Genomic DNA, 12,073 nt, shown 5'->3' with positions numbered 1-12,073 from the left:
AGGATTTCAGCACTTCCTCTTTGTTACGTTCCCCTTGATCCTGCCCTACCAGGTCTCCCACACCCACCTCCCCACCAATTTGGATCGCTTGTTGGGAACCCAGTTTCTACAGTAAACATTTATCTCTCCATGGAAAAGTCCTTTGTCTTGAGGGTGACTCAGATCTTTCTTATTACAGGACTCACTGCCCCAATGGTCAGCTTAGATATTGACCTTTCTATGTTGCATATTTTATATTTAATATACTAAATACTTAATCCCCCCCTGGCCAACGAAGATATAAGCATTTCCCTAAACCCAAGACAGAAAGACCACATACCTTTTTTCCAAGTCTCTGATTTTCTCTCTTAATGGCTCAACAATCTAAAATAACAAGCAAAATTAGTCTTAAAGCAAAAACAGAGTCCTCTGTCACGCCCACCCTGCTGCTGATGTTTCAAACTGAAGTGACATAAAGCAAAAAGAGAGCTTAGTTTCTTCAAGAGCTCATTTCCAGTTGGAACTAAGATATACCCCATGAACTGAAATTCTAAATGTAGATGATACAAATTACAGGTTTGAACTCTAACTCAATCGATATCTACTTGGGTCTTTGAGAAGTAATTAACCTGCTTCTTCCTTTTACTAGGAGCCGTGCAAGAGGTGTTTCGGGCTCATAAAAACACACACAGATCAACACCACCTATTTCTTTTCAGGAACAAAAGAATCCCCTAAGTGTTGACCACAAGAGCTTAACATCTTGTTTCTACAATTATATCCACATTATCAGCTCTCCCACATAAACACCGGCTATGAATCAAGCCACAGCAGTGTGTGCTAACTCCCCTGAATGCGAGAGAACAAGTAAGAACAATACAAGGTCTGCCCTACAACTCCACATTTGACTTCAAATTAAAACTTCAGTAAGTGAAGATTTTAATTTAGAATCTGGAGTTGAGCTCTTCCCGACTCCCTCCAACTCTCTATTCCATATTAAAATAGTTGACATATCTGTATGTACTGACCAAAGACAGGGTGAGTCATAAAGTATTGCCACTAAAGTTTCAGTTCTGACGCACAGACGTATTCCCAACCAAATGTGCCTGTGTGATCAGTGGATGTTCTCAGTAATACATTTGTCTTAGTGTCGAAGTTACATCATCTCGTGTCAACTTGTGAAGGGAAGGAGTCTAGCCTGTCAATCAGGTCGCATCTTGATGACCTCATTTGGAGGCTTGTCTCCCTGGGAGACATTCCTGTTGACAAGCCACATGGAGCCACACTGATGGAGCGAGAGCCCTGGAGCTGGAGGAGCCACGTGGAGACCCACACCAGCACTGAGATGCTTCCACCACCACTGAATCCACAAGACTTTCCACCCACTGGCCTGTGATCTTCTTGCATTCGGCATCTTTACATGTGTTGTGTGAGTCTGAAGAGGACTTTATAGACTGGTATCCGTCATATGGGCTAATATTGGCCTTATGGACTGGATCTGGACTGGGCTGGGATGTTTTCTCAATATTCAATTACTCTTTTATATAAAACTCTTTCTTATCCACATGAGTGTCTCTGGATTTGTTTCTCTAGTCAACACAGACTAACACACTTAGTCTCCTCCGAATGCCTTCCTACAAAAGCCCCAACAGTGGCTCTCAGGTGTGCTGCCGGGCCAGTTCAATTCAAGATAAAAAAGTCAGTTTCAATAGGTTATTTTCTGAGATGCCAAAAGGCTAATTTTGATTCCTTGAAGGACACAGAGCGATCGTGGGGTTTATTTGGAAGAGGTCTTTAAAAAAATTAAAACTGTATGGGCAAGCAAAAGGCCAGGAAAGTCGTACTGAGAAGGGTCCTCACCCCCCACCCTCATCACAAGGTATTTGCTGATGTGTTGAGGGGAGCAAGGACAGTCATATAAGGATTTCTTTTGGAAAACTTACCTTACCCTATCTACCCTACAGCCCTGATCTCGCCCCTTCAAGTCTCTTTTTTGTTCTCAATACTTAACCACCATTTGAAAGGCACATGGTTTGAATACTTTGCGGATGTGAAAATTGCCATTTGACACGGCATCGCTGAGAGGTGCAGATGTCCCCATGGAGGGGTGACAGAGATGGTAACAACAGCCTCAGAGGTACACACACTGAGTGGAAAATATGCTGAGAAACAATAGCTTCACGGTTTGTTTTTGCATGTGTGTAATAGAGGGAATCTATGATTTTGTAGCAATACTTTTGGACTTACTCCAGTATAAGTGAATATTTTAAAATACAAGATGTAGACACAGATGCAGCTGTCAATGAGTCGGTTCTGACTCCTGCCAACCTCATGTACGTTAGAACAGAGCTGTGCCTGGCAGGGTTCCAGCATGCTTTTTGGAGCTGGATAGCCAGACCTTTATTCCACAGTGCCACGAGGTGGACTCACTGCCAACCTTTCAATTAGCAGCCAAGCTCATTAACCATCTTCAGCAACCACAGGGACTAGTTTCCACTTTGGTAAGTATGACATCCCCACACGTAGTAATGGCTGGATGCTCTTCCTGATTCTCAAGGTCAAAGGCATTTCACCTTTCATCATCTGCTCAGATAAGTGGGTGTTGGCAGTTTAGGTGCCTCCATCCCTGGTAAACGTAATCACTTCTCTTTCTCTAAGGCATTCTGGAAAGACTCATCTGAAAAGTCATGTTAAAGTTTAAATCCATGTTACCTCTGTGGTAGAATTTGCTTTGCTATGCCACAACTCTATCAACTGGACAAACGCTGACTCACTCAGGAGACTGCTTCTACTGGATAACAAACCGCCTACTCTGAACAGGGGAATACTTTTTTTCTCGAGAGATGGTCTCAACATCTTCCCACAGCATAAAGCTGTCACAATACAGACACCAACACCCATTAGGCAAGTAAAAGTGACCAACAATTTTGAGAAACAGAAGCAAAATATGGAAAACAGAACTCACCTCTTCGAGCCGGCTTTCAATTTTCAGTTCGCCATTTTCCTGGATGGACCTGTTGAGTAGAAAACTACAAAACTGAGATGGGTTGAAAGGGTCCCTGACTTCACGCTCGATTTCTGAGTCAAGGGCCACTGTTAACGTGGCAGAACGGCTCCCTCTCCTCACCAAGCACCAGCCACTATCCCGATGCCCTGCAGGAGGCCCAGAGAAAATACAGGCCAATCTGGTGACAGCCCTCCCCTGAAACGAATAAATCTAAGCACTATGCTCTATCTTCCCTAGTGGACTGCTTCTACTGAGTTAAAATAATCTCACTTCTACCTTGCATCTACCACGGAAATTTATATTAAAGTCAGGAAGGGTGTCCATAGGTGTTTTCTGGGGATTTCATGCAAAACTGAATTCTTCCAAGTGAACAAAACAGAGCTCTTTTACATTTCATCTGAGCATCCCACCTAGCCACCCACAGAATTCGCATCAGCAAAAAGACACTCACACAGGCCCCCGTGGTAGAGAGGATCAGCACTGCTCTACCCGACCTGCAAAATCAAGGTGACCTGAAATGCTTGGTGGGGCCACAGCAACCTTAGGTTACCTTCGTAGCTAGATTTATGTGCAGCAGCATGGAAATTCCAATCCCAGCTTACTGGCTCACAATTGTAACTGTGATTCTTGGGTGTGTGGATTTTTTTTTCTTAACTCGAAAAAATACAAAGCAATGTGAGTTTTCCCTCCAAATGTGCCACTGTACAGCACTAAATGCAAGACTGTTGTTCTACCGGCTCCCAATGTGTTTATACCATGAATGCTTTATTACTTGCTGACTGATTAAAATGGAAAGGTGGAATTTTGTTTGCTTGCTTCGTAAAAAGAAAATTAACCCTCGACTGACCTATTTAGAAGCACAGAATATAAGTGCTCCAATAACATATGTTGGAGTCAGAAGGCTTCCTGGGGCTGAGACAGGTCGTCGCTCATACCTACTTGCCTGCTGCTCTGGGTTCACGGACCGCTCTCTTTTCTTAAAACAGCACTTTTCTGTCTTGTTAGTACTTATCATATCTCCCATATGTTATAATTTCTGAAAAGGCTTTGGAAAAGCCCCTGTATGCTTGCTGCCGCTAGTCAGAAACAGAATTCACAAAAGAATGATAGGGGCAATACAGAGGAGGCCATCACTGCACGAGGAGCCCTGTGGGCTTGCTGTGTATATCAACTGCCTCATTAGGGGGACTGGAGGATGGGAGGAACAGCCCAGGTGTGCGATGGGCATACGAAAGGGCCAGTTTCATTTAACGGCGTTCTTCTCCCAGCCCAAGACGTCAATGGTAGCTTATGTAACAACAGAATTCTGTCTACAAAATCCAACTTCATTAGCCAACTTTTCAAAAAAAGAGAAGAAAATTACCTCATATTAACGATGTTGCCCCACACAGCTGTAAGGGGAAAAGAGAACAAAGACAAGATTTAAGTTTACAACCTCCAGAAAATTCCCGCTGATAAACTTTTCAATTCTTTAGAATTTTAAACAGCGTTTTAAAATTGCCATAAGAGAACAAAACTACCGCACACCCAGACAATAAAGTGCACACTTGGTGTTCCAAAGAATTCCATCTGGCTAGAAACAAAAAGTAAGAGCAGGAACTCATCTACCTTTCTCTCTAGTTTCAGAGTTCTTCTTTTGTAGTGCAGGAGGCTGCTGGGAGTCCAACTGGACTCCACGGGGTTTTCTTGCCTACAATCGCTACAGGAGACTACCAGGCCTTTCTTGCGCAGGGCCGCCGAGTGAATTTCCAAACTGCCAGCAGTCACACTCGAACCATTTGCACCACACAGGACCTCTTTTTTGTGTGAGCCCTTATCACGTCTGCACATAGTGTCATGGCTATGGGCCTTGCCTCCCTTGTTGACAGCCAAATGGAAGGCAAGTAATGACGTGCCCCTGTGAACTGAGCTTCCTCCAATGTGTATGTAATCCGACCAGCTTCAATAGTGATTTTGACTGTGAATAACATTAAAAGCATAGCACCTTCGAAAAGCATAAGCAATTACTGAGCAGAGCATTATTTCCAGACTTGAAATGCCAAAGCAATGTTATTAACCTTTACCATGATCAAATGATCCTAATATTTTTGTACATGGTCCTGTTTAGTCTTTTGGTCATTCCTCAAAATACTGAACACCTCCGGAGGTGCCAGACATGCTTCTAAGTACTAGGTTTAGATAGAAAGCAATGAGAAACTCCCTGTCCTCACGGGACTTGCCGGCTTCAGGAGCTCATGAAGGCCCTTCCCACTGCGACTGTCTGTCTGATACACTGCAGGGGTTTCGTGAATGTTTACTGGACAGAACTGGTTCCAAAGCCACCCTCCTGGAAGGAATATCCTTTGTCAAAAAGGGAAAGCCGGGTGACCCCCACAAAGCACATCCTCCTTTCAATAGTAGTGCTGATTTTAATAAAACAGGTGTCCCTTTCCCCAAAGGGAAAAAAGAGTGGAAATGGCATGAGATAAGTGGGAGAGGTGAAAATAAACCTACACCATATTCACTGTTGATTTTTTATGTGTATGTCTTTGAGCCATGAGAGTTTACATGACTCTCCCAGGAGTTCCAGGTAAGGAAGCCGAGGCTTTCTGCTCCCATGAAGAGTGACAGCCTTGGAAGCACGAAGGGGCAGTTCTACTCTGTCCAGCGTGGCCTCTGAATCAGACCCGACTTGATGGCAGTAAGTTTGATTGTGTGCAATGCAGGGCACAAGTCTTACCAATGAACATTGCATTTACCTGCTAGAGTTAACCCCACCCACCTTACACTGCCCACCCCTAAGGGATAGCTGGGAATTACTAATAGATGATGTACTTTATAAAAATGCTTAGACTGCCTTGAACTGAATTAAATCTATCACATATAATACAAAGGTTCAATAAGACGAAAAGTTCTTGTAAACAGAAAAAAATAATTACTTGTTTTTTCCTACAAAGGTTTTAAAACCAAATACCCTAACACATTTCTCACAATATTTCTAATTTTTAATTTAAAATACTTGTTTAAATACTTGTATGTAAACTGGCACACATGCACCTAGACTGTATAGCACATGTTACAACTCGGCTGAATAAAATACATTCCATAGAAAAGTCTGCTGGGGCAAAGAACTGACTAGCGTAGCATTAAGGGTAAAATTAAATGTAAACATCCTTTGTCAATAAAGAAAAAACCCAGAATATTAAAATGAAAGCAAATACTTTCTAGGCCAAGCCCACTGCCATCAAGTTGGTTCCGACTCAAAGAAAATCCTATAGGGGCTTCGGCGACTGAGTCTTTGCAGGAGCAGGCAGCCCGAACTTCCTCCCATGGGGCAGCTGGGGAATTCCATGCAGGACCTTGGGGTTAGCAGTGCAGACGCCCTCGTGGCTCCATGGGACAAGGACGGGGCCCTTTGCTCCTATGAAGAGGTACAGCCTGGGAAACTCTCTCGAGGGTCTGTGTGACTCAGAATCAACCGGTAAGTTTCTATCATTTCATTTGAGAGGAATTCTTTTGTGACTTAACTTCTCAATCTGGGGTTTGTGGACCCCCGAGAGTCATGGCAGCTGGGCTCAAATGCTCGCCTCAAGTTGGGGGGCTCCCTGAGGGAGAGAGATGTGTGGGTCAGCTCCTGTAAAGACCGAAGTTTTGGAAACCTGAAGGGGCAGTTCTGTTCGGTTCTCTGGTGTCTCTCTGAGCCAGTTGACACGATCGCAACGGGCTATGGTTTATGTACTTATGTATTTATTCTGTTTTTGTTTGGTTTGGTTCTTTTGGTATAGATTCATGGAGATGCTTCAGCAAGTCTGGGAGGCTGAGGGGTGTGGCGGGGAGACACACACAGGACACCACCCCTGAAGGTGGACAAACAGAATGTGTCCAATGCGTTTTTGAAATTCCAGAATGAGTTCAAGACCCCATACAAATGTAGACTTACCGATTGAGAGTCCAATAAAGGCCTGGAATTCAAAGGGGTGCTTTTGCTTTAGAAAAGGGCTACATTCGAGAGCCCTTGAAGAGCCAGACCACACAGAAAAGGGTGGCGTGCTCACAGGAGAAGCCAGGCCTGGGGCAGCCATTCAATGTTAGATAGCTGGACCTATCGGACAAAATTGCACAGCCGTTTCCACCTGCACTTTGTAAATGGCTGTACCCAGAGCAAGCATGTTTCCAGTGGGAATGCTGATCCTTTTTTTTAAGAAATGGAGAGCGTGCACACTTCTGCAGAAGTCTTCAGAAGCGTGTCTTGTGGGAGCCTGTTCTCCTGCCCCTTCAAGGAACACATCCCTAAACAGGCTGCCAGGCAGGCGCAGGACCCAAAGAAATCTTTATAACCAGGCTGCAAAATGCTCCCCAGCTCTGCCCCGTGGGGTCAGGCAGCACCCACAGCATTGGTGCACAGGTGGAGGCTGTAAAGCTCTGGCTCATTCCCTAGCTCTCCCTCCGAGGAGCTGGGGCTCAGGTCCGCAGAAGGTAAGCAAGCCCCAACATTTTATGGCTTGGAGGGCAGCATCCACCTTAGCAGGAGGAGGGCTACAACTGAAGCGCAGCATGAGGTGCAGAGCGAAGGCCAAGATTAGGTCTAGAGGTCAGGGAGGGCGGACCAGACGCAACAGGAGTCCGCCTCACAGACTCTGGGAAAGGCATGACTTCATTCACATTCACAAGATAGCAGGTCAAGTAGCAGCCAAGGGCAAGACAAAGGCTCAGAGGAATTGACCCAGATACTCAAGTGCTCGTTGGTGCCTAGGGACTCGGCCAATCAGAGAAATGACTAGGCTGAAATTTAACAGTACTATGAGGAGGACTTCAAAACGTTCATGAAAAAATTCTATTTCTTTCCATTCTGTTTTTCCACGAATTTTTTTGAAGCCCCTTCATAGAAGCTGGGGGGATGGGTGCTAGGGCACATGCCTTTCCAAAACATAAGTCCAAAAAATACTTATTGAATCCCAGCTAGGAGTGCTGAGGGTGTGCTGAGTTAGGTATTGGGCAGTTAACCACAAAGTCAGCAATTCTAAACCACCAGCTCCTCTACGGGAGAGAGAGGAGGCTTTCTACTCCTGCAATGAGTCGCGTCTCAGAAACCGTCAGAAACCGTCAGCTGCAGTGTAACTGTCTTACGAGTCAGAAATGACTCAGCAGTACGTGTTGGCTAGGAGCCAATGTGTGAGGTCTTGCAGCAGTAGTTCCTAAGCCAGGCTGATGTTTAGCATGGAGAAGGTGCTCCCAGAGCCACTCTTGACCACGACAGAACACCAGCAGTCCCTCCCACAGCACTGTCTACTTCTCGGCTGGGTTCAACAATCCAGTGCAAGGGTCACACAGAACTCAGACAATACCTCCCAAAGATGGGGACGTTAACAGGTTACAATTCAGAATCAGAAATGTTCGGGATACACAGGCAGGTAGCTCTTCCATTGCTCAGCCCCTACCACAGCCTCTTGGACTCTGCTGTGTGAGGGCAAAGCAACCAAGCTCTTATAGCCAATAATGCTCAAAGGGCCCATCCTTCAGCCACAAGCCTGAGATGGAAGGAAGGCATCAGCTCTAGTTCCCTGGGCCAGCAAACCAGGCTTCCCTGGTTAAGGGCCTGGGGCTCCACAAGCAAGCCTCCTGCGCGAAGACACTTAGCTTCACCAGCCAGCTGGGCTACAGGGCCACCTTTCTGTCTCGAACTCTGGCTCGGCTGCTGCTCCTCTGGTGTCAAAGCTTTCAGTCTCCTGGATCTAGGAGGCTCACCCAACAGGGATCTCAGGGTCTGAGGGACACACTCCACTTGACTCTTCATCTTAGACCCAGGAGGATGGCAAAACTGACCAATCCCTGCGTCAGAATTCCAAGTTTTTGCAACCACAATCACTCATATAATCCTACCATCATCTTCCCTTCCACAGCCCCATCAGGAACAAGTCACTGGATGCGAGGTACAAAGGCGTGTGGCTAGAAGAGCCGTAATGAGTAACTCACTGCACCATCTGTCTCGCCCAGTCACATGTGAGCTCCAAGATGAGAGAGCAAACACGCCCTCGGTCTAGTTCGCTGCTGTTTATCTTTGACACTGAACTACATACGCGTAATACGGGTTCGCTAAACATGCGCTGAAATAAAGCATGAATAGAATTCCGATTCACGTGACTGGACATCCCAGCTCTCAGGCAAGGGTCTGGAAACTTTTCCAGTGAAAACTCAGAAGAAATCGGTTAGTCTCCGTGCCCCATTTCATCTCTTTCAAAGCCACACAGACCTGTCGCCGCAGGGTGAGCACTCACTCCCTGGCATCAAGTCAAGGGCAAATCACAGAGACCCTACAGAGCAGTAGAACTGCCCCCAGTGAGTTTCTGAGAAATCTCACGGGTCACAAAAGAATCCTCTTCTTCCAATAACATTCTTGGCTCAGGGGTGGCCTTACCCAAGCTAGCGGCAGGCTGCTCTGGCCAGTGCGCTGGCCCCAGCTCTAAGGGATGCTAGAAAGAATAGGCGTGATTAATCCAGGGACTTCTTGACCTTGAGGGAAAGAAGACAGCAGCCTGGGTGGAACGTAAGTCAGAGATGTACTGGCTGCTGCCACCCAGAGTCCTATGGACACAGAGAGGAGGAGGAAGCAGGTCAGTGAACTGTGAAGATGGGTGTGAGCCCCACAGCATAGCAGGGGGACACTCAGGCTTGACTGAGGGAGACACTCTGGAGAGGAGAAGGGCAGGGCAGAAGGCTGCACTCACAGTGAGGCCTTTGCTGGGAGGGAAAGAGGAGGCTGCACTGTCAATCTGGGCCAAGGTAAATTGTCAAACAAACAAAATAACTCCCCAAGAGAGCCTATTAATGCAGCAAGGAGGCACAGCCGCTTTACCACTGATAGCAATCCAAGAGGGCTAGGCTCTCGTTTACGGACAATGAGTAGGCATTTAGCGTTTGATGAAGGGCAGTGAGATGTGCCAGGCTGTGTTGTCCCAAACAAAAAGCAGTGGTGTGAGGGACAGATGGGCACGGGTGAAGTCAGCCAAACCAAACGGCAATCTATGGCCGTCATCTGCCAGGGTGAGGTGTGGAGTCAACACGCGGAGGGTACACAGCCTTTGTTGTCATTGCTGTCAACAGACAGGCTGCACACCGTAGGAAAGTTACCTGGCGATAAAGATGTGACAGCCCTTTACAAGGACACACACATAAAAGGAGTCACTGCTGGGGCTCGTTAAGTGCAATCAAATGCCTCCCGGGATGTGGTGCCTTGGTTTAGACAGACGTTTATGGTCATGGTCTCATGAGACATTCCAGTTCAATGACCAAAGAGAGTACTTCTGCCCTACCTCTTACGCTTGAGTTATCCCACAGCAACGCACTCGAAGGTGTCTCCCTGGTAGGCAGGCAGACTTGGAGGGCTGGCGGCTGGAAGGCCAGTGCCTGTCAGAAAGGCAGATAGGAGAGCTGAGTCAAGCTAGCACAGGAGGTTCAGCCCAACTTGGCATTGCCTCCAACTGGCTGGTACCCTGTACCTGGGAGGGATCATGCCATCGCCACGGCACACATAGGGAGTGGGATCTGGTCCCGGTAACTCGGTCACCACCACTGCCATTATCAGCACCTACTCCAAGCCAGATCTTTCCACACGCAAGTGTTATGCTGTTAACCCCTAGTACAATAGGAAGACTAGAGGCAATGGCATAAATGCCGCTAGTGGTGGCCTTCCAGATGTCCAGTGACACGTCCCAGTGAGAGGTCTTCATTCCAAAGCCTGTGGCTGCTTAAGAGGCTCCAGAGGAGTTCATTTCTCCTTTAAAAAAAAAAAGACCTCTTACGAATATCCAAGTGTGTCAAGAATGTTTTCCCTCTAGCTTTTATGCTAATTTTTACCCCAGACACCGTGTAGCATGTGCTCCCCCCAAATAAAAAAAGAGTGGTGTTCATCTCATTGCTCTGAAATCCTTGTGGGGCAGGGGGTTGCAGCAAAGTACACCCATATGTTTCAGAATAGATGCTCCTCATTCGAGAGAAGATATTGGTTCCAAAATTCCACTTGCTCAGGTCAAAACGCCAAAGCATCGAAAACCCAAATCCCGGAAAAGCAAAGGTACCCTGAGCTCTTTTTAGCTGGGTATCGTTTACAGAGCAAGTTCCAGGAACACTTATTGAATTATGACACTGCTGTCTACATTCCATTGATCCATTCTGTTTACTGTTCTCCGCAAGGCTTTCTGAGTGTTAATGGCAAGAAAACGCTTCACCTAAGTGCCGCCCTTTTGCACTGCTAAATGCTAACCACAAGCTGTCCAGTCCGTTCCACTGTGTTATTTTACATCAGAGAAGAATCCCACAGCGGTACTTCCAAGAGATGGCCCCGAAGCGCCTGGGCATTTCTCCCATCAGAAGCAGGATTAATTATTATTTAGTATTATTATTATTTGTGTGCCATAACTTACAACATCCCATGTATCCATTCTCCTTAAATTCTGATATCTCTTCCCTTAGAGTGGGGTTCTAGACATCATAGCTCGGGGAACTGATATCAAGGAGTTCAAGAAGAAAAGAAAGTGTATTGAAAATGATGATGGCAGCAATTGTACAATTATGCTTGATCTAATGGAACTATGGGTTGTAATAATATCTGTAAGAGCTCCTGATAAAATGGTTTAAAAAAAAAAAAAGCAGCAGCAGCATTTAAGGGGAGGCTGACAGTCCACAGAGAGGACCACATGGCCAGCCCCACTATGAGACATGGCGCCCCTCACTGACCCATAGCCTTGCGGGGGACAACACCAGAGACACAGCGTGGGAATTGCACCCGATCTGATCCCGCCACACTGAGGCAAAGCACTGGGGGGACTGCAGCGGAACAGCAGGGGAGGGGAGCAGCAAGATCCCCAGGGAATGATGAGGGTGGACTTTGGGGACAGGGGGACAAGCTAGCCTGGAAAACACTCTTAAAAGGCCAGCGATCCTTGAACTAACTACAAGCTTTTCTTTCTTGGTATGTTTTAATTTGTTCTTTGTCAGTGACTTGATGTTGTTGCTGTTTTGCTGTACATTGTTGCTTGGTTTTGCTCTGTCTTGTTTTTGTGCATGTTGTTGTCTCCGAACAGGCTGGATGAACAATCTGGAGGAGAAAACAA

At 46.4% G+C, this 12,073-nt stretch overlaps 1 protein-coding gene across 3 annotated transcripts in view; it reads right to left on the bottom strand.

The window, feature by feature from the left end:
• Nucleotides 1-12,073, bottom strand: part of UXS1 (UDP-glucuronate decarboxylase 1) — a 110,299-nt gene that overhangs the window by 67,664 nt on the left and 30,562 nt on the right. For 2 of the 3 annotated variants that reach the window (XM_004704327.2, XM_045283908.1), the window contains exons 2-4: nt 4,348-4,375; nt 2,943-3,006; nt 320-363 (exon numbers count right to left, since the gene is read on the bottom strand). In XM_004704327.2, the coding sequence (XP_004704384.1) occupies nt 320-363; nt 2,943-3,006; nt 4,348-4,375 (136 nt within the window). The remainder of the gene's footprint in view (nt 1-319; nt 364-2,942; nt 3,007-4,347; nt 4,376-12,073) is intronic. The other variant, XM_004704328.2, reaches the window with a different exon arrangement.

This window comes from Echinops telfairi, unplaced genomic scaffold (assembly GCF_000313985.2).
Source record: "Echinops telfairi isolate 266 unplaced genomic scaffold, ASM31398v2 ScPeMD7_7467;HRSCAF=8505_1, whole genome shotgun sequence".
NCBI lineage: Eukaryota > Metazoa > Chordata > Mammalia > Afrosoricida > Tenrecidae > Echinops > Echinops telfairi.
This window is presented reverse-complemented; position numbering and strand designations above follow the sequence as displayed.